The sequence below is a fragment of the Schistocerca gregaria genome, chromosome X (genome assembly GCF_023897955.1).
Source record: "Schistocerca gregaria isolate iqSchGreg1 chromosome X, iqSchGreg1.2, whole genome shotgun sequence".
NCBI classification, from domain to species: Eukaryota; Metazoa; Arthropoda; class Insecta; order Orthoptera; family Acrididae; genus Schistocerca; species Schistocerca gregaria.
In genome coordinates this window covers 695,136,164-695,163,946 of record NC_064931.1, presented here as the reverse complement: position 1 = coordinate 695,163,946, position 27,783 = coordinate 695,136,164, and the positions used below count along the sequence as shown (strand labels likewise).

General features: G+C 43.8%; 1 protein-coding gene and 1 pseudogene across 1 annotated transcript in view; one reads left to right on the top strand and one right to left on the bottom strand.

Annotated features, from left to right (window-relative positions):
- Positions 1–27,783, bottom strand: part of LOC126298483 (sodium-dependent transporter bedraggled) — a 673,679-nt gene that overhangs the window by 206,620 nt on the left and 439,276 nt on the right. The window contains exon 6 of the mRNA XM_049989817.1: positions 24,007–24,125. Within this exon, the coding sequence (XP_049845774.1) occupies positions 24,007–24,125 (119 nt within the window). The remainder of the gene's footprint in view (positions 1–24,006; positions 24,126–27,783) is intronic.
- LOC126300105 (5S ribosomal RNA) lies at positions 4,592–4,709 on the top strand (annotated as a pseudogene).

Here is a 27,783-nt window from a genome sequence, read left to right as displayed (position 1 = left end):
AAACACAAGCACATGCACCATATATAGTCATCGTACCACCAGAAATTCCCCCTGAGACCTGTCGGTCATCCACTGCAGCCAATGGTCACGAGTCAACCCCCCCCCCCCCCCCCGTCCCACACACTAGCCTGATATACGACCAGAGCACCCTCAGTGGACTGCGGTCACTCTCCAAACTGTTGTACAGACGCCAGGCTGGTACCTCCCCCCCCCCCCCCATTCCCCCCTCCTCCCTACCATCCCATTTATGCGATATCAGCCACAGAGCACTATGCTACCGATCGCTTGCAGAGTATAATTCCGAAGGTAAAGAGTGGAAATTACATCTCTAGAAACCGAAACTTTAGCGAAGTGTAGAGTTGGAATGTGCTGCAAACCACTGGGAAACTAGGAACTTATCTCGTCTGCCAGGATCTTTATGAGTAAACCCGAATTTTTCAATGAATACAAATGTCAATGATATAACGTATTCCGAATCATGCTTCTACTTTCCAAAGCCAGATAAGGTATTTCTCATGTCTAGAGCAGCATGCACCTCTTCCACGTGTCTTTCACCACCTAGATGCATAAAGCACCCACCACAATTGATGTTCTCTCAACGAAATATAGACGGATAATGTATAGAAGCAGTCAACCAGATAATTTACAGAGGAGGCAATAACTGTCAAGCACAAACACACGTCAATATTGAATCTTCTCAAATTTTCATGGAAAACACACGTGATCACGAGTGCTGCTCAACATACACTGAGTGTTAGTTCGCTATTCAGCAGCCTAGATGGTGACACGGTTAGGTCAGCTGCCCTTTCCAATTTGGATGGCTCCCACTGTAAGGCAGAAATGTCAACCGTTCTGGCCACAGGCCACTGACGCCACACAATCCCCGCACCCCAGGAAGGATCGTCCTAGGAAACCAGCCACATATATTTTATCGCTTTACTTACAGTTAAATATTATGCTTGTAGTCTCGATCTGATGATATTCGACAGTGGGCAAAGTACCGGAAATATCTCATCCTGCCGACTGTGACTCTGGAAATATGAAAATCTGTACCATTCTTATTAGTGGACATAATTTTCCACATAAAATCTCCCCCCCCCCCCCACCCCTTACAGATATTGCATTTTTCCATGTCAAATCTATACCTTCCCTTACGACAGGACAAAGCCATTTTCTTTGAACATGTTGGAACACAGACCACAGTACAAACATCCCCTAGTAAGGATAATATTTCGTCAATAACTAAATGTTAGTAATACCAAACAATGTCGAGCGAATATCCGCGATGGATGGGCACGTCTCATTTGTTTTTCTTGTGAGTGGTACCAGTGTGTGTTAGGAAGAATGTAATCAGCTTATAAGCAACTAGCTATTAAAAACACTATCGCACCGACGATGTTATTGTCACCCTGCACTGTAATTGCTTTAACTTTAATTTGTAAACGGTCACTGACTACGCAGCCATGTTTAAAACTTTAAAATTGTACGACACTGAATATAGACAATGGTCGCTAGGGTGTGTATTAACACATCAAAGGCGCATGTACACCTCAACGCCGGAGTAAGTTCGTAAGAAAATCACTGAATCCAGAAAGTGTTTTGTTTAAGGAATGTGGTATTAAGCCGGTATTTGCAACTCCCTCAGGCCACTGCTACGTATTTCTCCAGTATTTGCAACTCATTCTATCTCATTGCCATGTTGGAAGTTCGGCGATATATCCACTGGGTTTTAAGCAAGGGAGGATGATCAAAACTCCAATGTGATTTTAGACAGTGCCTTTCCATCTTGTAACTGTCCCTCAGTCTCTATCCCAACGTCTCAGCAGCTTTGCGCATGTGATCGTCCCAATTTAAGACGGAACTTAGCAGAAGTCGGAGAGTGCCTTATCTACCACCCTCTGCACTCTGCAGCCCATGGAGAAACAGGGTGATTGGGTTGGGTTGTTTGGGAGACGAGACCAAACAGCTAGGTCATCGGTCTCATTGGATTAGAGAAGGACGAGGAAGGAAGTCGGCCGTGCCTTTTCAAAGGAACCATCCCGGCATTTGCCTGGAGTGATTTGGGGAAATCACGGAAAACCTAAATCAGGATGGCCGGAAACAAGGTGAGCCGAGTTAAAACGAGAGGACTGTTTTTAACACTCAGTGGAAGTGGGAACATGTTGTTGTAGCTCCACCAACCATGTACAATGTTTAAGACCAGCCCCAAAATGAAGCTTTCTCCTACAACATGAAGTAGTATAAAACACAGTACAAGCAATTACTGGAACTGTAAGAAGGACGAGGATTATGCTGCTACTTTGCTACTTGCGTCCAAACTAGACACAGTTACTGTAGTCTGAAGTAGATCTGTATCTCTCAGGGTGCATTCACGTCTGTCACCCAAACTTTCTCTCATCATTGTTTTGTACCACCTAAAGAAGAAAAACTAAAAACTATAAAAAATCATCTAATTTCTTCCAATAGACAACTCCATAAGATTTTACCACATCTCTCTCTCCCATTGTATATATCGAAAACAAATATCATCCATGTGCTGGCATCGAGCATGTGTGGCGAGCTAATTAAATGTCAATTGGAGCAGGTGACCAGTGATGGAATTCACCTGCACAAACCAGTGTAAAGTTTCGTCACCTATCCTGTAGGAGGACCAAGACTATCGGTCGCAAGAGAGGGGTCCCTGTTTTGTTGTTTCATACTTTTTTTCCTGTTGTAAAATGTCCAAGCAGTGTATGACTACAACTTTGTACACTGCCATACATTTTATTTTCTCCACCATGACTTCCAAGGTCTGTGTCTGTTTCTGAAATGACATTAACATGTTTCGATCCATTGGCTCTCACAGAACACGAGACATCGCATAATGCAATTTATAGTGCTGCTCCCATAACACACACAGAGAATGATGGAAATAAGACAGAGTCACACCATATGGAAACTGGTCGAGTTTTGTGCCATTGTGAAGCACTTCCAAACATTTGCCTAAATGTGATTGATGACCTCTACATTTAAACTCTTCTTTCACAGTGATATGGTAGCAGATCGCTTGGTTCCATTTCAACTGATTCCTCATATTGCGGTCACGTACATAGTCACTGTTTCGGTGCTAGCCATCCCTGGAAGGTGTTGCCCCTCCAATAAGCCTCTTTCTCCATTTCAAACAGCTGATGTCAAATCAGTCATTATGTGGTAGCGTAACAGTGGCCGGGTGGGATGGAAAATACACCATCAATGTACTGTAGCATGCTTCAAACTTAACAATGCAATCAATTTTAGCTATTTTACCAGCTTTTTTTCCCGTAATTTCAATGCCGACCAGTGACACAGCAGCATGCTTCCCAGTATTTGTTTGATCACTAAACCACCCCTCCTCTTCTTTGCGAGTACTATACAATAGATTGCGAATAGAGATAGATGACTGTACAGTACATCCATTCATTGTTTATTCTTTTACATATACACCAAAGTATACCAGACAGTGATCTACGTGTTTCTAGCACTTTGCTCATAGTGATCATGATTTCAGTTGCCCATATTTCCTTAAGAGGATGGGAGTTACAGACCATTCTTGCATTAATAAGATAAAGTTAGAGACTGAAAGATTTCCACACATTTTCTTTGACCAACCCCCCCCCCCCCCCCTGCAACATTGTCACTAATTTAATCTGCAGCTGACCAGATGCAGACTGCTACATTCCACGTCTCATGAAGAAACATTGCCCTGATCCAACAGAATGTTTTGTGGCTGTAGTCCTTAAAGATATTTCAATATCCAGGTTAATATCTCCTACATCTATAATAGATCTGAATGCAGACGTCGAAATCAGTTCTAAACAAATAAAAAAGAAATTAAAACAAATATTACTTTAATATTTTATTACAAAATTTATGGAAAATTTTAATAAAATTATACCTGCAATAATGTTTTTGAAGTACGCCATGTTTGGTGCCAACTTTGTAGAGGCCCTCATCAGTCTTTTGAAGTATTACTCCAATTATGTTTCGAAGGTCACCTCTGCCTTTACCTACATCTGGAATATATATGGTTACATTGTCTCCAATGTCAGCTGGTGGATGGGATTTGTCAGAGGAAGCTTTCGTTCTTTTGACTTGTTTTATTAAATTTTCTGTCGCAATTTTTCTAGAATTTTCAATGCCGTTTGTGTCAATGTTCACAATGTTATCATCCTCACTGTCTTCGTACTGTTCAGTATTGTTGTCATCTTCGACTGCCTTCTTTAGGTCATTTGCATCCGGAATATCATTTATCATTTCTTGAGGCAACGAGGAAGTGGAAAGTCCTACTCGAGGTTCGATTCCGAATAATGCTTTGTGAGGTGATTGTTTTATGCCAGAGTGGTAAGCTCGATTTTTCATTAACTGAACATACCTTAATTCTTCCGACCACTTCGTCGAATTGTTGTCCTTCAGCTAAGAGCTTATCATATTTTCAATGTCATGGTTGGCGCGTTCTACAGAACCCTGACTTTGGCTGTGTCTTGGTTTTCCATGCACAATTTTCAGTTCTGACCAAAGATTTGCGAGTTCAGTTATAACATTTTCACAAATTCTCTGCCATTATCAGATTGATGCCAACGGCCTCGCCGCAGTGGTAACACCGGTTCCCGTCAGATCACCGAAGTTAAGCGCTGTCGGGCTGGGCTAGCACTAGGATGGGTGACCAGCCGGTCTGCCGAGCGCTGTTGGCAAGCGGGGTGCACTCAGCCGTTGTGAGGCAAACTGAGGAGCTATTTCATTGGAAAGTAGCGGCTCCGGTCTCGGAAACTGACATACGGCCGGAAGAGCGGTGTGCTGACCATATGCCCCTCCGTATCCGCATCCAGTGACGCCTCTGAGATGAGGATGGCACGGCGGCCGGTATGTACCGTTGGGCCTTCATGGCCTGTGCGGGAGGAGTTTAGTTTTGGTTTTTATCAGATTGATGAAAGCACGGCGCCCCTACAGTGTCATTCAAATGATGAGCGACTTCTTCAGCCCTCTTTGATGTTAACTCACGAAGGAGACCAAATTTTGTGAGATGGTCTTGGTAAACTAGAATGAATTTTAAATTCCCATCTGGTTATGTTTGGAAATCAATCTAATCGATTTGGCATGTGCTATTCATTTCCGAATACAGAATTGGCTTTGAATCTATCCCTCTTTTCTTTTTTGTCTTCTTTTGTTGACAAACAGCACACATTGATAAATAGAGGCATATCATTCCCTTTGTGATATTGGCATACTTTTTTGATGTTTCGACCAACATCCTATCGTGACCACCATGACCCACAGCTACATGAGATGCGTCAATCACATCACAAAATTGACCGGCTGGAACAAAGTATTTTATATTCCCTTCACACCGTGCAATGAGTTTTTTCACATCACCAATGTTCAAAACAGCGAATCGTTTCGATCTTCTTTTTTGTAACGTTCCACATCTTCTTTTTGTTTAATCAAAGCCGTATATTCGTCTACTGATAACACATTATAATGAGAAGCCTTTTTGTTTTCAGTATGCAAAATTTTCTCCAGGAACTTTTCTCTCCACAGCTTTTGATTGGCGTGTCTACTACACGAAGCCGCATCCATGATGTAACGCCTCACAATAATTATACTAGGATTATAATAAAATCTTTTAAATGCAACCAGCACCTTGACATGCACACTAGTCGATGCAAAATATCGTTCAAAACAAAGAACATTGCGAGCGAAGAGTGGTTGAGAGTCACGAGAGGCGAGCGAGAGATTCCCTATTCGTACAGGCAGCGACATGCGTTCCGAATAGCCAAAATTAGTTCAAACTAGGGTGTACCAGTTTATCCTAAAGCATGTAACTTCAGACTAGGATAAACTGATTCTACCTAGGCTAAACTGTTTTATCCTATGGGTAATAGAAGGAATGAGTTTGACATGGGCGAAACTAGTTAATCCTAAAATCGGGTTTGGCTGGTAACAAATACTTGGGGATTGTAGTGCCTTACAAACACCTGTCACTATCTTAGAATCATCGTAGTTATGAACATGAAGACTTGATTTTATGCCCCAAGATGCAGCAGGGGAATAGAGTTCATCTAGAGGAGGGTGCCAAAACAGTATGGACGTGTTTCATCATCATCACACATGAGTTGGAGGTCCTCTGATGACTGTGGTATGGAGAAGTTTGCTGTTAACGATTATAGCTAGATTGTGCTCTAAGTCACACACAGAACATGCAGTTGTATACAACACGAGTACGGGTTATGCGACACTCAACTAATACATCCCAACAGAACAAGGAAAAAATGTTTAAATAACCTGTAGCAACATCTCCCTCTCTCTCACTAGAATGCATCATCATTCTACTATTAAATCATAAATCGTTAAAACTCCATCTAAACCGAACATTCCATGCACTTTCTGTCATCCTTTAAGGCAGATGCAAGTCAATTTAGAGGCAAATGGTTCTCTTTTTTCCAGGAAAGCATCAAAGACAACAATTAACTCGCATGCATCACTATTACTTCAGTAGACATACTATAGAATGTTACCATACAGCAACTGTTTCTCAGCTGACACCACATGGTTGTGATTGGTGGAGAGAATAGAGCACATTGTAAATACTGTTTGTTAGGGTTTAAAACATCTAATCAATCACGCACAGGGACAAACATGTAATCTATTCTGTACTTGTATATTTCTAGTCCCACAGCTGGTAACATAACATTCTTTAGCTAAGGACATTATAAAAACCTGTAAGGTGGTTGCCGAAACTTTGGGTTCACACCTGGCCTTGTGATCTGATATATTACTCTACATTTGGTTGTAAACCACGCTAAACGTCCTATTCCAGTCATCACATAGCGATTCATCACATAGCACACCATCTACTGTACATGATCATTCTCAGTCAACCATCTTCCTCCCTCGCCTATAACCCAGTGGATATATCACAGAATCTCTGACATAGCATCGAGATAGAATGCATTACAAATGCTGGAGAAATATCTATCGACGCAGGAGGGAGTTGCATATAGCGGCTTAATACCATGTTCCTTAGCCGAATCACTTTCTAAATTCGGTGATTTTATTATGAGCTTTCCGTCAGAAACTTGTATCCGCTCTTTCTCTCTGTTAATAAACACCCTGGCAATCACCGTCTATATTCAATGTCGCAGTATTTGTGTAGAAAAGCTCTTCATTCGCAGGCAATGCAGTATCTGTATTCATAAAGCTCGTATAGTTTTTAACATGGATATCATTATCGACACTTGTGTGCGCCGGTAGGACCAAGACAGTTTGTGACAATAATATAGCCATTGCGATCGTGTTTTTAACATCTGGTGGCTTGTAAGACGATTGCGTCTCTCTTCCTCAGACACACTGGCACCACTCGCAAGGAAATCAAATGAGACATGTCAATCCATTGCGGATTTTTGCTAAATGTTGTTTGGTATCACTAGCATGCAGTTTTTGGCAAAGTATTTATTTAGTTGGGGATGTGTGATAGATTTGCTGTGATCAGTAGGCTTATAAAGTATGTCTACGGTGGCTTGTGTTCTGACATGTCCAAAGAAAATGGCGGGGTGAAAGATTTTATGTAGAAAATTACGTCCAGTCATAGCAATGGTTCAGATTTTAATATTTTTAGAGGCATAGTCATCAGGAGCGGTTTTTACCGATACTTCACTCAGTGTTGAAGATCACCAGATTAAGATTGCATTTGTAGTATTTAATTGTAAGTACAGCGATAAAATATATGTGTCTGGTTTCCTACGACAATTCTACTTGGGTTGTGGGGAGGGCGTGGCGGTGGTGGGCTGGGCCAGAACGACTGCATTTCCGGCATACAGCAGGAGCTATCTGACTTGGAGAGGCCAGCTGGGGTACAAGAATGTGGCTACCTAACCGTGCAGCCCTCTAGGTGTATAAATAGCAAACTAATACTCAGTACGTGTTAGGCAGCCTTGGTGATCGCATGTGTCCCCTGTGGAAATCTGAGAAGATTCAGTGTGGGTGTGTGTTTGTGCTGGACAATTATTCCTTCCCATGTAAATTGTCCAGTTGACTGCTTTTCCACATTTAACGTCTTTATTTGGTCGAGAGAATATCGATTATGGTGTGTAATGTGTGCATCTAGACGGTGAAAGACAGTGGAAGACACGTTTGCTGGCTCTCCAGACATGAAAAACACCTTAGCTGGCTTTGTAAAGTAGCAGGATGATCTGGAATACGTTATATCATTGACACAGGTATTCGATAAAAAATACGAGTGGAACTATCAGTTTCCTCTATTTTTTTCCAGTTTTCATGTAAAGATATTTGCGGGCAAGATAGGTTTCTAGTTATTCAGTGGTTTGTAGCACATTCCACCTCTCTACACCTCGGTAAAGTTTCGGGTCTCTAGAGTTACAATTTCCACTCTTTATTTTCGGAACTACACTGTGCAAGCGGTCGGTAGCATACTGCTATATGGTTGATATCGAGTTCTATCGTGTAAATGGTATGATATTCAGACCATGTGAAAATACGTATGTTCAAAATGGCTCTGAGCACTATGGGACTTAACATCTATGGTCAGCAGTCCCCTAGAACTTAGAACTACTTAAACCTAACTAACCTAAGGACATCACACAACACCCAGTCATCACGAATACGTATGTTCTTGTAATCCAAAAGTCTGGAGATGGCTGTAGAAAGCATGGCATCAAGGAAGCAAGCAAGCAGGTCAAGGCCAGAAACAGTAACACCTTTCGTGCTGAGGAAGGGGGGAACAAGCCAAGCATTTGTACAACAGTTCGGAGAATGACCACGATCCGCTGACGGCGCTCTGATCGCATATCAGGCTAGTGCGTGTGGGGGTGGTTAACTCGTGGCCGTTGGCTGCGATGAATGACTGACGGACCACGTGGGAAATATCTAGTGGTGTGACGACTATATATGGTGCATGTGCATGTTTTTTTGGTGCTATATACACTCCTGGAAATGGAAAAAAGAACACATTGACACCGGTGTGTCAGACCCACCATACTTGCTCCGGACACTGCGAGAGGGCTGTACAAGCAATGATCACACGCACGGCACAGCGGACACACCGGGAACCGCGGTGTTGGCCGTCTAATGGCGCTAGCTGCGCAGCATTTGTGCACCGCTGCCGTCAGTGTCAGCCAGTTTGCCGTGGCATACGGAGCTCCATCGCAGTCTTTAACACTGGTAGCATGCCGCGACAGCGTGGACGTGAACCGTATGTGCAATTGACGGACTTTGAACGAGGGCGTATAGTGGGCATGCGGGAGGCCGGGTGGACGTACCGCCGAATTGCTCAACACGTGGGGCGTGAGGTCTCCACAGTACATCGATGTTGTCGCCAGTGGTCGGCGGAAGGTGCACGTGCCCGTCGACCTGGGACCGGACCGCAGCGGCGCACAGATACACGCCAAGACCGTAGGATCCTACGCAGTGCCGTAGGGGACCGCACCGCCACTTCCCAGCAAATTAGGGGCACTGTTGCTCCTGGGGTATCGGCGAGGACCATTCGCAACCGTCTCCATGAAGCTGGGCTACGGTCCCGCACACCGTTAGGCCGTCTTCCGCTCACGCCCCAACATCGTGCAGCCCGCCTCCAGTGGTGTCGCGACAGGCGTGAATGGAGGGACGAATGGAGATGTGTCGTATTCAGCGATGAGAGTCGCTTCTGCCTTGGTGTCAATGATGGTCGTATGCGTGTTTGGTGCCGTGCAGGTGTGCGCCACAATAAGGACTGCGTACGACCGAGGCACATAGGGCCAACACCCGGCATCATGGTGTGGGGAGCGATCTCCTACACTGGCCGTACACCTCTGGTGATCGTCGAGGGGACACTGAATAGTGCACGGTACATCCAAAGCGTCATCGAACCCATCGTTCTACCATTCCTAGACCGGCAAGGGAACTTGCTGTTCCAACAGGACAATGCACGTCCGCATGATCCCGTGCCACCCAACGTGCTCTAGAAGGTGTAACTCAACTACCCTGGCCAGCAAGATCTCCGGATGTGTCCCCCATTGAGCATGTTTGGGACTGGATGAAGCGTCGTCTCACGCGGTCTGGACGTCCAGCACGAACGCTGGTCCAACAGAGGCGCCAGGTGGAAATGGCATGGCAAGCCGTGCCACAGGACTATATCCAGCATCTCTACGATCGTCTCCATGGGAGAATAGCAGCCTGCATTGCTGCGAAAGGTGGATATACACTGTACTAGTGCCGCCATTGTGCATGTTCTGTTGCCTGTGTCTATGTGCCTGTGGTTCTGTCAGTGTGATCATGTGATGTATCTGACCCCAGGAATGTGTCAATAAAGTTTCCCCTTCCTGGGACAATGAATTCACGGTGTTCTTATTTCAATTTCCAGGAGTGTATGTACAACTATCTGGTGATCGACAGCTATATGCAGGATATAGATGTGATAATTCTGTATGGTAGAATATGACTATTTTTACGACATCGATATGGTAAGTGGTGACATAACCTGGCTGGAGATCGATGTCATTCCCAAAAATTCAAGCTTTTCTTGACAATAGCAGACCAGTGCAATTTACTAAGTGTCTTTGGCGACAGTTTCCATGTTTCACGATCTATAGACCACTTTTGCAGTGTTTAACTGTCAGTGCAATATGGCTAGTGTATGTTTTTTTTTCGATCCTTACAAAATAACTTTTCTGCTGAAAGTCTCGCAATTTGTCTGTCTACAGACAACAGCGGACAGTGGTCCCACACTGGAAGCAGCAGCACTTTGGTGGGTATATTCAGTATGAACCAATCAGAACGCTCCATTCACAAGAAGTTCCATGATGTCCGAGTCACAAGACATCCTTTGTATGGGGCATAGGAGCCTCTTAAGACTCGTTTGAACAAAACAGGGAAAATTCTGTGATGTCTGGGAGTCTAGTGATATCTTCTTTGTTTGAGTGTTCAGACACAATTCCACGCAAACCATCCTCCTCTGGTTTAGGTGGGCGGGAGGCCTCACCCACCACTGTGACTTCAGAACATCTCCAGATCAGCAGCTGTAGGACATCGAAATTTCACCGAAAATTCCAGTCATTTTTCTCTTCTGTAGGAAAGTGCTTCAAACTCTGGTTGTGTAATAGTTCTGATTTTCCCGTCTGTGCTTAGACACAAGTGTGTGCCTTGAGAAATGAGAAAAATAACGTCCCTGACTCCATCAGAAAACATAAACTGAGCCTACTCACTGTTTCAGAAAAGTCATGACTACCACAGAAGCTGTAGGACTCGGAACGTTTCTCCTTCTGTTTCTCTGGCCTTCAAACAAGCACCTAAACCTCGAAAAGAGGGGAGTATCCATTTTTAGAGTTATATAGAGATATTTATTTCAACTCCCAAATATCGACGTTATGGCGTGTAAAATCATATATTGCAGCTGATATTGGTTTCGGGATCTGTTTCCCATAAAAGCATGTGAAGTGTCTCAGTGAGATTTCACAAGTGTGTCACACTCTTTTCAGAGTCTGTGTCCAAGTGTGTGGTGGTAGACACTGCAAAATTGAAGCGATACTACTGTGCAGTGATTTTTTTTTTTTTTGAAACTGTATTTAGAGACATATTTAATTGGATTTAGTTACCTATGAAGCCATTCGTGCTCAAAGACAAGGGTATTTCCCATAAAAGCGCGTAAAGTGCCTCATGTATGGTGTCACACGTTCGTTACGACCCTTTTTTAGTGTCCATGTTCAAGTGTGGTGGTGGTGTTATTCCTCGGAATAAAACATGTATTTACGTCGCAAATTGTTTAAATAAACAATGCATACAAGATAAAGACTTACATCTGTCCTAACTGGCAGCCCAGCGTAGACTGAGTCCTTGTCCCACCAATTTCCATATAGGAGGCAGGAGGGGAGTCGTGATTGAAAGGGGGAGAGGGTGGGAGAGGTGTGGAGTCAGGTCAGTAGAGGTAGGCCAATTGACCTATTTTCCTACTAAAATTTGAACTTCCCACCATTACGTCACTGCGATGTTGTCACATCTATGGCCGCCGTCTTGGATCCGCCATCTTGTATTAATTTGGAAACAAAACAGAGTGGGCTCGAACTCTGTTTGCCCCACTACTCACGATCGAATACTCGAATCGAGATAACGTTTTGGCCAATGTTACATATAGGTCTGTTACTCTAGGGCAGTGGCCGTCACTAGCCCACACTCCTTTTCCTGCTGCATGTGGTAAGAGCTACATTTGCCGCATTTCTAAGCTATGGTCGTTGTGACTTCCCAGCGTTGTGCCTGTGTGTGATGTTTAACATTACTGTGTAATCACATTTCCTTTCTTTTCGCAGCGTCTGAGATGCTTGTTACACTAATAAAATTGGACAGCCGTGCGCCTCTTACAATAAAAATTTGAACGCTTATATTAATAAACATTGACGGCAAGGCACAACTTCCACATCGTCCAAGGCAAAAGCTGAGTATCTCTCGGCCAATGTACCCAAGCTGGGGTGTTGCAGGCAAGAGTCAATAAATGGGGAGTGCTTCGAGTCTCCAAACTGGGGATTGCTGGCTGAAGGAGACAATTTTGACAGAAAATGATGCGAGTCTGGATGGTCCAACCACCACCAGACTAAACCTGCACGGCTCTCATAACGCAGTAAAGGGACAATTTCCCTACTGAGGACCCCCAAATAGTCGAAGATGAAACAAATGAGTCAAATGGCTCTGAGCTCTATGGAACTTAGAACTACTTAAACCTAACCAGGATTTCTAGGCAAATTTCAAACGGTTCAAATGGCTCTAGGCACTACGGGACTTAACATCTGAGGTTATCAGTCCCATAGACTTAGAACTACTTAAACCTAACCTAAGGAAATCACACACATCCATGCTCGACTCAGGATTCGAACCTGCGACCGTAGCGGTCGCGCGGTTCCAGACTGTAGCGCCTAGAACCGCTCGGCCACACAGGCCGGCATGAAATAAATGAGAGATACTTTAATCATCGAAGTTGTTGATATGTCCATACATCCCAAAAATAGACTCGAGAGCAACTGTTTTGCGGAAACCTGTCAAGTCAGGCACCCTTTCTTCTCGGTGACGGTGGCACTGAATATGCGAGACACTGACAGGGACGGAGAGCCAGCATATCCTACGACCACTCGACCACTACCCACATCTCGCCAAGATTGGTCGGAGCTGGGTACGAAGCACATCCATCTCGTTCTATGGTGTCACTTATGTGCTCAATAGGAGTTTCGTCAGATGCACTTGCGACAAACATAAATACCGTCATGTCTGCAGAGTATCCCTTAAACCATTCTGAGCCCGCATCTTGTGGTCGTGCGGTAACGTTCTCGCTTCCCACGCCCGGGTTCCCGGGTTCGATTCCCCGCGGGGTCAGGGATTTTCTCTGCCTCGTGATGGCTGGGTGTTGTGTGATGTCCTTAGGTTAGTTAGGTTTAAGTAGTTCTAAGTTCTAGGGGACTGATGACCATAGATGTTAAGTCGCATAATGCTCAGAGCCATTTGAACCATTTGAAACCATTCTGAAAATCATTCAGGAACTGTGGGACGGACTACTGTCTTGCAGGTGGTGTAGAAGTTGTAGACGAGAAAACGGATGTATAAGACCGAACGTTTTTGTGTAATGGTGCTCCAGTCAGTCCACCGTCAACTGCCTCCCCCCACCCCAAATTCTGTCTTCAGAGCCACGCAGCTGAAGCTTAGCTTTTCTTATCCGTACAGAGCCTGTGGTCTTTGAAAGGCTTGCTAGAGTCATTCTGTAAGTCCTCTGCAGAGACCCCACAATTTTTTTCAGGTATTCCGTATCGGCCGACCGCGGTGGTCTCGCGGTTCTAGGCACTCAGTCCGGAACCGCGTGACTGCTACGGTCGCAGGTTCGAATCCTGCCTCGGGCATAGATGTGTGTGATGTCCTTAGGTTAGTTAGGTTTAATTAGTTCTAAGTTCTAGGCGACTGATGACCACAGATGTTAAGTCGCATAGTGCTCAGAGCCATATTCCGTATCCACCAGAAGCCCCTCATAGATGATTAGATTCTGTAGAACTACGAAAATGACTGTGATATTGATTGCTACGTATCACCCACTGTTTAATATAGTCCAGAAATTTTCTATGTCGTTTAATCATATGATTTACGGAGACAGTGAAGGTCCTATAATGCGCCTGAGTTTTTGTCAGATCAAGTACATATGCGTGCAGCACAGTGAATAGGGCTGTTGTCATATTGGAAGAGGGGAGTGTCGACAGCACACTCATGAAGACATACAAGAAGGAACATCCCGCTTGATGTTCGTGGTAACCTGAAAGAGTTGATCTAAGTCGCTGTACGAAAAACATGCACATAACGTCACAGAGAGACTCCACACATTACGCCTCATTTGCTGTCAGTGCACTCGAGGACTTACACCATCTGAAAAGAAGAACGTCTCCACTCATCTACGGTCCTCTGTTTGTGTTGTTTGTACCACTGAAGATGTGCAGCTTTATGTGATGCCGTGAGCAATGGCATTTTGCGAGGTATCCGACTCCAAATGCCCACTGCGTGCTGTTACCTCCGCAATGTTTGCAGGGAAACTGGTCGAGATAGATCAGTATTCACTGACAGCAGAAATTCTTGTCAATTATAAAACCGATTTTTATCAATGAGGCGTCTCACTCGTCTTCATTCACTGTCGGTTAAGATCTTTCTACAGTCACTGTGCTTAAGTAATGTGAGTGGTTAGTGATTCTTTGCAGATACGTTAGACAGACACCAATTAATCGGCCAGCTCGATACACGATATGGTTGCGGGCACGCCCCTTTTGCCATTCTGTCGCGTCAGCCCATCTTACTGCACTGATTCCTTACAACCGACTGGCACTTACTCACCACTCCACCGCGACGTTGTAGGGTCTCATATCAGTTCTACACCACCTACAGCGTTCTACGATGACCAGTAGGGCGACTGGTACCTTTTCCAGTGAAGTAGCCTACCAAGTACTAGAGGCAAGTAGTGGGAAGTGAACGCCACAAGGCCTCAGCCGACAAAAATCGTCCCCCTCGCCACGCTTCAGCGTCGGCGATCGAGATCACAGTCGTTAATCAGTCAAAAATGAGATACACAGTTCACGCCCGAAGCCTTGGCTGCCACTTGCAGCTCCTGTACGGCCGCACGAATACACAATTCTACCGGATGGTCTGTGAGTTAACCCTTAAAAACGTAAACGTGGTGTGACTAGGGTAGACCGTCCGCCGGGTGCAGGTCTTTCGATTTGACGCCACTTCGGCGACTTGCGCGTCGATGGGGATGAAAGGATGATGATTAGGACAACACAACACCCAGTGCCTGAGCGGAGAAATCTCCTACCCAGCCGGGAATCGGACCCGGGCCCTTAGGATTGACATTCTGTCGCGCTGGCCACTCAGCTACCGGGGGCGGACCGTTAACCCTTTACTTCCCAGAAATAAACTTTCTGTTAGAATTATTATATTATTGTTTTCTCATCATAGGCGCGATCGAAAAAATGTAAAATTTACGTAAGTACAAATATTTTCTAAGAAAAAATGGTTTTTAGTATTTTTATTGTAAGTGGTTTTACTGTCGACCCATGGTAAACCAATGACTGCTCGGTTTCTGTGACACTCTGCAAAAAAGAAAAGTCCAACATTACAGGTCTTGTTCGTTCACCTCGTACTCACTGTGCTACACAATGTACACATTCTTCATATTCCCTTTACAGCCACATGACCTACTTCATTTACCCGCTTAGCTTGTGTCATGTATGGCTTCTACCGACTGATGCGCAGTTCTTTATTTGAGTCCGTAGTTGACGGACATGTTAATACCCCACGACCACTACGATGTCAGCAAGTCTGAGGCCCATCAAACTCATTCTTATTCAGCATTCAATGAACACAGCCCTACCAAGAAAATGTCACCATTTCATTTCGATTGTCACTTTAAGAGGTTACTAACTTACGGTAACTTGGTGTTTATTTCAGTAGCTAACATGGCACTCACTGGGCAAGTCAGCAACAAGTAGATTTATGACTTCATCGCTGAGCAGAGGAGATGACTCGACCTTCACTTGCCATTTGTTACAGACTGAGACCATAAGTGATTATCTTTTTAGTATGAAAGCTGACTATTAGTAATGACTTGCGGCACTCAAAATGTAATTTTAAAGACACATCAACAATAATCGTAAAAAACTGTAAACAAAGATTTAACCAATAATCAGTCCTGAGAAATAGCTCCCAAGTTTCCACAGATGTGGCACAACTTTGTGAGGAGTTGAACAACAGAATTTATACTCTTAGACGGACAGTACCGTCAGCTCTAAGCAAATAGAAGGTTAACAACCCGAATAGCCGCCTTCGCCAGGCTGAAACACGAGATTAGTTAAATGCTACTGACAAGCGGTAGCGTTAGATGCCTGTGCAAAGTGAAATGACTTAGACACATATGTAAAACTTACTGCACATGATCTATAAAATCGTGGGAACCCAGCTGTTACCAAACTGTAATCCGCTTAGCCGTCTTCGGAGCGAGCAGGAAAGACAAGGCAAAGCGCTCGTGCGCACTTTATACACCGACAGAGTGAGCCAATTGGGCATGAGTACGTGGCAAATCATTGTATACGCATGAGCAATTGGTTCGCCCAACCGGGATGCAGGATTTGGAAAATAAAATTGGCCCGCACAATATTGCATGCAACCCAACGTATATCATCTGCGCCAGACGCTGATGAGGTAAGCTGATTTGCTTATATTACGGTGCACGCAACATTTTGCGGGCCAGTTTTATTTTGTCCACGCTGTATAAGGTCGAAGGGAGCGACTTACTGTCGGTCTATCCGACTCGCTCAGAATGTGGCTGGACAGTTTGCAGCCAAAACATTAGCGACAACGAATTCCCGCAGTTTTGTAGATTCATTTGCCTGGCAGCGAGACGAATGAACAGGAATGGAATCGCCAAGAAAAATAGAGAGAGCCGGCCGCGGTGGCCGTGCGGTTCTGGCGCTGCAGTCCGGAACCGCGGGACTGCTACGGTCGCAGGTTCGAATCCTGCCTCGGGCATGGGTGTGTGTGATGTCCTTAGGTTAGTTAGGTTTAAGTAGTTCTAAGTTCTAGGGGACTTATGACCTAGTGCTCAGAGCCATTTGAACCACTTCAAAAATAGAGAGAAAGAAAGTACGACAATAATTTAGGAAAATGTTCGACACAGCCGGAGAAATCGGACATTCCCTTTCATTACAAGCTTGAGCATAGCAGAAGAGGACATACGGCAACCAGCCACGATTTGATTTTGGTTGACCTTATTTACAGACGGCTTACATTCTTCTATCAGAACACGATTCATGTTCCAGGTGGTCATCTCATGGCAACTCACCTGTAAACCAACGGCCACGTGCCTAGACTAAAGCGTTAGGCCGTCTGCTGATGAATGCACTGGCCTCTGCTGGTAGTAACAAGCAAGAGCTAAGATGATGAAGCCAAAGCGCCAGCCTGCCGGCAAGGCTGTATCACGATACACAGGCCAAGCGACTTCCCATATCGGTGAGCTTAGTTATGTGCCACGTTCTTTTCATTTTTAATATTTCCGACGAGGTCAGTAGTCGAAAGATCGTGCTTAAAATCGAAGAACGCGGTGAAAGCCAAAAAATAACAGAAACAACACCACTGTTGTAAGAGTATACTAAACAATCGTGTAATTTATTTTTATATTTGGTCCACTTACTGTTGTTTTTGAGATTTTTCTGTAATTTTAAGAAACTGGTGAAGTATCAGATAGCAAAACAGTGTTAAAATGGAGGGAAACATGCTTACTATGAATTCAATTAGAACTACGCCTTTGGCCTGCATAAAACTAAAATTTCAAACAACAATGCTAATCTATGTGAGGAGCACATCATATTTTGCAGTGAATCTCCATTTGAAACACGCATTGTATTCGTAATTTTGAGCCAGAAAGCAAATTTCACGTTCATAATGGGGACTAATGTTGCAGACGAGACGCGTTATTAAAAAATCGTAAGATTAACAGTATTTATTGAATGAAAGTGTTGGTTATATCCGAAAAAAATTGAAAGCAGTACGCATTATATCACTAAATGATAAATAGCGAAATAAATTACAAATTGCAATTCACTCATCGCAGTTCATCTTTGAGTACTCCTCTGGGGAAAAATTGGCAATGGCGAAACTTTGTCGAAATACGTCTGCATAAAGAAATAAATGGACTATTTCGCATCGTACAAATACCGGAAGCAGCCACTGAAATTCTCTCGAGAGACAACGTTAACCTTCCTTTGTTAACGTGACATTATTTTACACAAGTGGTAACGTGCTGGTTTGTCATTAACAGCAGATATTGATCCACTCATTTTTGCTGCCTTTGGCTATTTTCTCTGCCAAAGCAATCCGATATTGCTCTCTTCTTTACTGGTCTTGCACCAAGCCGAATCCAGTTTCCCAAAGAAAATCCTTCCTTGCCATTTTAAGCATGAGTATTTGAATTTACTCCTACTTGCTCGGCACTATCTTCTAACGAAAGTGTTAATGGGGGGTGGGGGGGTGGGGGGGGGTGTACGAACTTCCCAGCCACTAACTAACTGTCAAACGCTAATAACAATGAGCGCCACAAGAATGAAAAACTGATGACCGGAAATAAACAGATGTGAGAAACGATTGTTAGACGGCCGGCAGTGTTGCGAACTTTGATCATATAAATTTAACTAAACTAAATGTGCTGGGGCTCTGTCGGACACCATATTAACAATTAAAGGTTAAATGAATGGAAATAAGGTACCTAAGCAAATAGTATTCATTGCTCAGAAAAGATACCACCGCATACTCAGTATATTTTTAGCTAGCGAGGTAAACCAAGAACTGGCTGCATTTAACATGCGCAAACCTTATTTACGTAACGTAATTTTGTTAGAGGAATCTGAAATGAAAAGGCTTTTAAGCTCTATGAGAAAGGCAGGAGGGACTTTAACCGGAATTACAAAAACTTGAGCACGAACGAAAAACAATACAAATATGAGACAATAGACTTTTTTATGAGAGCTGGGTGTTTATCTGCGGATGCGGACACACACAAGCAATGCCTCGCTGGGGCAGTAAGTCACGTTTGACGGCTTAATTATCGTACATATAAGATGAAAGTAAGATAGGCATAAACTAAAATAGTTCTCAGTGCACCGGGGTCAGTTTTGATACTCTAGAATGTTATCAGCAAAGCAGATAATTATGTCTGTGTGGGGCGTAGCCCCGGAGCAACATAGGACAATAATAAAATATGTTACAACTCGTAAATAGTTACAGAATGAGCTTTTCACTCTGCAGCGGAGTGTGCGCTGATATGAAACTTCCTAGCAGGTTAAAACTGTGTGCCGGAACGGTCCGGCACACAGTTTTAATCTACCAGGAAGTTTCGTAGATACGAGGGTCGGTCAAAAAGTAATGCCTCCCATTTTTTTCTACTTAAAAAAATTAAGTTAAGTGAAAAATTTGAATTTGGCGCCATTCCTCAAACCTTCTTCTGCAATCCACTGCAGTAGTAACTTTCTGTGTCAACAGGTGGCAGCACAGCAGAAGTTTGTAAGATGGCCGACATCGATGTTCGTTTGAGACAGCGTTGTGTGATTGAATTCTTGAATGCAGAAGGTGAAACGCCCATACGCATTCATGAAAGACTGAAGAAGGTGTATGGTGTTGTGACAGTGGATGTCAGCACTGTTAGACGATGGGTTCGTCGTTGTAAGGAAGCTGAAGGGCAAACACCGTTGACTGACGAAAAGCGGAGCGGCAGGCCGGTGAGTGCAGTGACTCCACACAACATTCAGCAAGTTGATGACATCATTCGTGGTGACCGTCGGGTGACTGCAGATGAAGTGTGTCGCATTATTTCTCTTAGTAAAGGCAGTGTGATCACGATTATTAAACAATTGGGGTACTCAAAAGTTTGTGCACGGTGGGTTCCAAGAATGTTAACCGATCAGAATAAAGAGGCAAGGAAAACAATAGCCTCATAACACTTGCAGCGCTTCCGTTTGGAGGGAGATGAGTTTCTGAAAATAATTGTGACCGGGGACGAAACATGGGTGCATTTTTTTGAACCCGAATCAAAGAGGCAGTCAATGGAGTGGCGTCACACAAGCTCGCCGAGGAAGAAAAAATTCAAAACTGTGCGATCGGCAGGGAAAGTTATGGCAACAGTTTTCTGGGATACAGAGGGTGTGATTCTGGTTGATTTTTTGGAGCAGGGATGCACAATAAATTCTGTTCAATACGTCACAACCCTCAAAAAACTTAAAGCACGTCTTCAGCGAGTTCGCCCAACAAAATCCATGGCAGATGTTCTTCTTTTGCATGACAATGCAAGACCACACACCAGTCGTCACACCTCTGACGAGATTGTCAAAATTGGATGGGAAGTTTTGCCTCATCCCCCATACAGCCCTGACCTGGCACCATCAGACTTCTATCTGTTCGGGCCACTAAAAGAAGCTCATTGTGGGATTCATTTTGAAGATGAGGAGGCCGTCAAAACATCCGTGCGTCAATGGCTTAGGAAGCAGAGCTGTGATTTTTACCGTGCTGGGATACATGCCCTTGTTCAAAGATGGACCAAAACTGTAGAGATGGGCGGAGATTACATTGAAAAATGACAAAATGATCCTCAATGTTGTGGTTTTCAACCTATGTAATTGCATTTAAATTTCCTGACAATTAAACGTAGAAAAAAATATAGGAGGCATTACCTTTTGACTGACCCTCGTAGTTTTTGGTTACAATTTATATCTTAGTCATTCCAAAAAGTAAATACCGTTTAACAAAGAAAACAAAACCGTGAGCCATCGACGTTAACAGTATGAAAACTTTAGTATCTGCAGAGCTTTATTCTCAGTTTGTTACTGATTTAAGACTTCTTATCAGATCAAAAATGTTTACTTGACAGGAGTTCGAATCCTGAGCTGTGACTCGTGCCTAGGTAGCTCGCTCGGTAGAGAATTTGGTCGGGTACAAGCCCCGATACGGCACAAAGTTTTAATCTGGCACCAACTTTCGTAGTGTTTACCAGCAAAATTTAAGCATCCGTAAAATCATTTAAGTGAGAAAATACTGATCACATTCCAGCAGCCTGCGATAGACGTTTGCTGGTGTGTAGGCCTACCTACATCTACTGGCGGCGCCGTGGCGAAGACTTATTATCACGGCAGCCTATCCCTGAACGGAAGGTGCAGCCCAGCCATTACAGATTTTGCACCAATCCACAGCCCTTCAGTTCTTTTAATTTTATTATTCATTGCTTTCTTCTTTTGGAGAGATGCTTGCTAACATATTATTATTATTGTCATGTACAGATATATTGCCCCTTAGGAAATAACTGTTAGATGACCTTGTGGTCCATTATGTAACTATTTACCCTCATATCAGAAGACCTATCGCCTTTAGGGACGTGTGTAGAGTTTCCCCACAGGAACTGTAAACGTCTACACTCAGCTCTAATCGCACACCATTCGGAGCACCAGCAAGTACGCTGTTTATACCTACTGTTCATCGCAAACTGAAATACTCTTCATAGACATAAGCACTAACTGGACGTTTCATTATCTCAGTACACACTATACATTTGTAAACCTGTCGGAAGAAATTCAGCTCCTTTCTCACACAACTACAGTTCCTTATTGTATCGTGTACTGTAAGAAGCGTATTTGAAAAGCCTTTTTAGTACATACTACATTTTATTGATACATTCGCTTCTTTACCTTGAGTAGATTACGGCCTTCAAGTCCTGTTTTAAATTTGACCATACGGCCTGCAGTTTACAGTGTATACATAATTTTTTTAGGATATGACATATCATTATATAACTAGTTTTTACTATAGTAGAAAGAAACAAGAAAAATAGAAAAGGGTGCCTAATCGAAAATCGAAAAGTTCATTGAACTGAAATATTCGTGCAAAATACTATAGTAGCTAAATCGATTTTGATTTATCATTTTCTGTAAGCTACGGTTTTATTCTAGGCCTAATATTGCCATGTAGACTGGCAATGGCAAGGAAAGCGTTTCTGAAGAAGAGAAATTTGTTAACATCGAGTATAGATTTAAGTGTCAGGAAGTCATTTCTGAAAGTATTTATATGGAGTGTAGCCATGTATGGAAGTGAAACATGGGCGATAAATAGTTTGGACAAGAAGAGAATAGAAGATTTCGAAATGTGGTGCTACAGAAGAATGCTGAAGATTAGATGGGTAGATCACATAACTAATGAGGAAGTGTTGAAGTGTTGAATAGAATTGGGGAGAAGAGAAGTTTGTGGCACAACTTGACCAGAAGAAGGGATAGGCTGGTAGGACATGTTCTGAGGCATCAAGGGATCACCAATTTAGTATTGGAGGGCCGCGTAGAGGGTAAAAATCGTAGAGGGAGACCAAGAGATGACTACACTAAGCAGATTAAGAATGATGTAGGTTGCAGCAGGTATTGAGAGATGAAGAAGCTTGTAGCATGGAGAGCTGCATCAAACCAGCCTCAGGACTGAAGATCACAACAACAACAACTATTGGGGTATTCAATATGATTGATATGACGAAACCAGTTTAACCACTGCAATAATTTTTGCAAGGATTTGGCTGTAGTGAACTTTATTGTTAAAAGAAATATGCTCGCCGATGCTCTCCGTCAACAATGTGGCAAACTTGAACTAGTGGAAGATCGGTCGTTGCCATTAAGTAACAAGCAGGAGGAAGATAGATGCGCATAATTATCTGAAGAAATACGACAAAAAGACACATTTTGTATAGCTTTAATTGTGCCGAGATGAGTTTCGGGCTATCACTCGTCAATAAATTTATGTATTCGTCAGTATAACGTTTTTATCCACAGAATTTTGAGCACTGTAACTGTCTTTCTCAAAATACAGCCGATAATGACGTCATACTGGTAAATATATAAATGTATTACCTCATTTGAAGATGTATGAAAGCCACTGGCCAAAAATAAAGCTCGCCGATGCTCTCCGTCAACAATGTGGCAAACTTGAACTAGTGGAAGATCGGTCGTTGCCATTAAGTAACAAGCAGGAGGAAGATAGATGCGCATAATTATCTGAAGAAATACGACAAAAAGACACATTTTGTATAGCTTTAATTGTGCCGAGATGAGTTTCGGGCTATCACTCGTCAATAAATTTATGTATTCGTCAGTATAACGTTTTTATCCACAGAATTTTGAGCACTGTAACTGTCTTTCTCAAAATACAGCCGATAATGACGTCATACTGGTAAATATATAAATGTATTACCTCATTTGAAGATGTATGAAAGCCACTGGCCAAAAATAAAGCTAGAGAAAAAGTAACTGGTTGCTGCATTTTTTCAAATAATCCAATCCAAAATCATTGATGCATTTTTTTTTCAAATAATCCAATCCAAAATCAAAGTACAACTACTGCTGTCACGGATAAATTAATATAGATGCCTATAGTTGGGGACCATAATGCATGAAAATCTTTGTCGGAACTGTTCGTAAGCCGCACATTTCTGTACTCAATACTGAGCGATGCTTTAGGTGGTGTAAAGAGTGACGGCATTGGACGGAGGGTGACTGGAAACTTGTGATTTGGAGTGACGAATTACGCTATGGCCTGTGGCAAACCGATGGAGGTTATGTGTGTGGCTAGTGGCTGGACAACGTTACCTGCCACTATCTGTCGTACCATCACTGAAGCACGGAGGAGGTAGTGTCAGGTAGCGGTTGTTTCTCGTGCTAAATGCGGAAGGATATGAATGCATTTTATAGCATTATGTATTGCTTAGAGTAGAGGAACAGTTCGTCGACGATGATTATTTGTACAGTATGACAATGCAACCTGTCATAAAGCAGCATCTGTGAGGTAATGATCTGTGGGGCCTGCCCAGACTCCCGATCTGAACCCAATGGAGCGGCTCGTCCTCTCATTGGTAACCTACCTGCGTCTGCAGTCAGTTTTTTGTGGAGTAAATGGGACTGCTAAGTCGGCGCTTCTTACCTGGAGGCAGAGGAGTGCGAGACTGCGATTTCGCCATCGCTGGGCAGTCGAGGAGCCGAAGGAAAAACCGACTCCGACGCCAACTGCACACACGTCGCCGACTGCGGTCGCTCGCTCACCTGCAAACACATCAAGAGCTCATACAACCAATCCAACACTATGTCTCCTGGACTCACTGCTCACGATTAGAAATGCTACACACATAACAGCAAGTTGGCCCATTTAATTTTCAGGCATGGCTTTCTACTGATCTGATGGACTAAAGTTGGAATTCATTTTCATGAATCCCGAGGTAAACCTTTTTATTCTTCATTGATCATTTTAATCCCCTAATATTTGAAGGAGGAAGGTAAATTGATTACAGTACTGCAGCTCTTCAGTCAGATAAAGTTAAAAAAAAGTTTTCTACAGTTAAAACTTTTAGTTTACTGTTTTAATCGTTTAACTTAAAAGCTTAATATAACATGATTAAAATATAATAAAATTGTTCCAGAATGAGATTTTCACTCTGCAGCGGAGTGTGCGCTGATATGAAACTTCCTGGCAGATTAAAACTGTGTGCCCGACTGAGACTCGAACTCGGGACCTTTGACTTTCGCGGGCAAGTGCTCTACCATCTGAGCCACCGAAGCACGACTCACGCCCGGTCTCACAGCTTCACTTCTGCCAGTGTCTCGTCTCCTACCTTCCAACCCTCCCGAGTTCGAGTCTCGGTCGGGCACACAGTTTTAATCTGCCAGGAAGTTTCATATCAGCGCACACTCCGCTGCAGAGTAAAATCTCATTCTGGAAACGTCCCCCAGGCTGTGGCTAAGCCATGTCTCCGCAGTATCCTTTCTTTCAGGAGTGCTAGTTCTGCAAGTTTCGCGGGAGAGCTTCTGTAAAGTTTGGAAGGTAGGAGACGAGACACTGGCAGAAGTGAAGCTGTGAGAGCGGGCCTGCGTCGTGCTTCGGTAGCTCAGATGGTAGAGCACTTGCCCGCGAAGGCAAAGGTCCCGAGTTCGACTCTCGGTCGAGCACACAGTTTTAATCTGCCAGGAAGTTTCAATAAAATTGTTTATTTTCATGATTTACCACAAATTACAGATGGTGATAATTTGGCTGGTGCTAAGACGGCAACTATTACGAATATGATAATGACTATGACCCTGACTATAACGAAAAAGACGACGATTTCTATATTAACGACGACGACGACGATGTAGCATCTGGCAGTGATCAGTTTCCAGTAAATGCTGTAGTGGTGGTGGTGGTGGTGGTGGTGGTGGTGGGTAGTGTTTAACATCCCGTCGACAACGAGGTCATTAGAGACGGAGCGCAAGCTCGGGTTAGGGAAGGATGGCGAAGGAAATCGGCCGTGCCCTTTCAAAGGAACCATCCCGGCATTTAGTAAATGCTGGACGGGTAGCTGGAGGGACGAGAGAAAATAGGACAATACAGATCTGTGAGCGGGGAATACACTGAAAAATCAAAACAGTACGACTGCTGCCCACCGCGATGCTGAATACTGTCTGGTGCCAGCCGGTGTGGCCGAGCAGTTCTAGGCGCTTCAGTCTGGAACCGCGCGACCGCTACGGTCGCAGTTTCGAATCCTGCCTCGGGCATGGATGTGTGTGATGTCCTTAGTTTAGTTAGGTTTAAGTAGTTCTAAGTTCCAGGGGGCTGATGACCTCAGACATTAAGTCCCATAGTGCTCAGAGCCATTTGAACCATTTGAATGCTGTCTGATGACGTCGCGGGCACGTGACGCGGTAAGAAAAGTATGTAAGCGGAGCAGGCACAGACGGGAGATCACACTAGCGAAGATATGGGCTGCAAATGGGTAAATCCATTGAAATGAGCGACTCTGACAAAGGGCAGATTATTATTACGCAGTGTCTGTGAACAAGCATCTTGAAAACGGTGAAAGTGGCCCAATGTTCACGTGATACAGTCGTGAGCATCTACGGAAAGAGGTAGAAAGACAATGAAACTACCACTAGACGCTAAATAGTTGGATGTTTACGACTCTTCATAGAAATTGCAGTTCGAAGGCTTGTCTGCTCTGTAATAGGTGGTGATCTGTGGCATCTCTGCCGAGAGAGCGCAATGCTGGTGCAGGCACAAGCGTTTGGAGTATCACGCATTGTTGAACATGAATTTCCGCAGCAGACCAGTCATACATGTTCACATGTTGACCAAAATGGTTCAAATGGCTCCGAGCACTATGGGACTCAACTGCTGTGGTCGTCAGTCCCCTAGAACTTAGAACTACTTAAACCTAACTAACCTAAGGACATCACACACATCCATGCCCGAGGCAGGATTCGAACCAGCGACCGTAGCAACATGTTGACCCAATGACCTCTTAAATTACGACTGAATTGTACACGGGATCATCGCAATTCACTGGTCGATCAATGGAAACGTGTCAGCCCTTCGGGTGAACCACATTTTGCTACGCTAGGCCGACGCTCATCTCCACAATCCCCATCATCGACGTGAGCGGCAGCTCGAAACGTGCAGCGCACCATGGACGCAGGTTGGTGGAAGCAGTATTATACTATGGGAGACATTCTACTGCGTTTTCATGGGACCTGTGGTAGTAATCGAAAACACGCTGACAGTTGCGAACCACCTTAATCCCTTCATGTTTGATGTCTTCCCCAACAGCGATGTTATCTTTCAGAAGTATAATTGACCATGTCTTGAAGCCAGAACAGTGCAACAGCGGTTTCAGGAACAATAGTTAACTCACGTTGATGTCTCGTCGACCAGATTAGCCCGATGTAAATCCTATGGAACTCATCTGGGCTTCTATCGGGTGGCATCACCGCATACGGAAATAAGCGGCTCGCTATTTACATGACCTGTGCGTAGACATCGAATGCTACGTACCTCCGTAAACGTACTAACGAACTGTTGGAACACTGATACGCAGAATTAGTGATATATTTCGTTCCAAAGACGGACAAACAAGCTATTGAGCAAGTGGTCATAAAGCTTTACTCTTCAGTGTATGCTGGGGTGGAAGTGGGCCGTGTAAGAGGAGGCTGGGACAGAAAAGGTGGTCAGAGCTTGGAAGGGATATTGGAACCTTGATCTAAGGAATGGATATGGGGCCAGAGCTGAAACTGGTATAATGATTAGGCATCAGCACGGATTTCTGATTCAGGAAGAGGGTGTCTTTTGAAGTTGCCTTGGGATATGATATGGTGGGAGTGCAGGTTAGGGAATGACTGGACTTAGTGGTACAGGGCAGCAACCCTGGATTGGAGTGGGCTTGAAGACCATGGGCTATGTTCTTCAAGTCTACGGGTTATGTAGGATTTGCGAAGATGTTCGTAGATTTTAAGGAGAGATTGAAGGAAGGAGTTTTTTCAACGGGTCAAATGGTACAGAATAAATGTGTGAGAGCCAGACGGGTATGTAAGAAGGTGTGGTGGAGTGCGTAGCGGTCTAGGACTTGAAATGAGTGGTAGAATTGTTTGGCAGAGGAGAGAATGAGTCAGATACGGCTTTTGTAGGTGTACTGCTGTAGATCATTACCTCGAATGTAACCAGATCTCAGCAAATATCTCCACCCCTCCATACCTCCCCTACCACCACCTAACTAAACTTTGTAATAACAAAGAATTTTCTTCTATCACTTTTAATGTTAACATGGCGAGAGTTAAACGATATTTAGTTTTTGTGGCTGTTTTATTGAAACATGAGCTAATTAATGATTTACTAAAATAATTGATTGTGCATATTTCTAACAACCGTTTTATTATAGAATTATGAAGTAATTCTCAG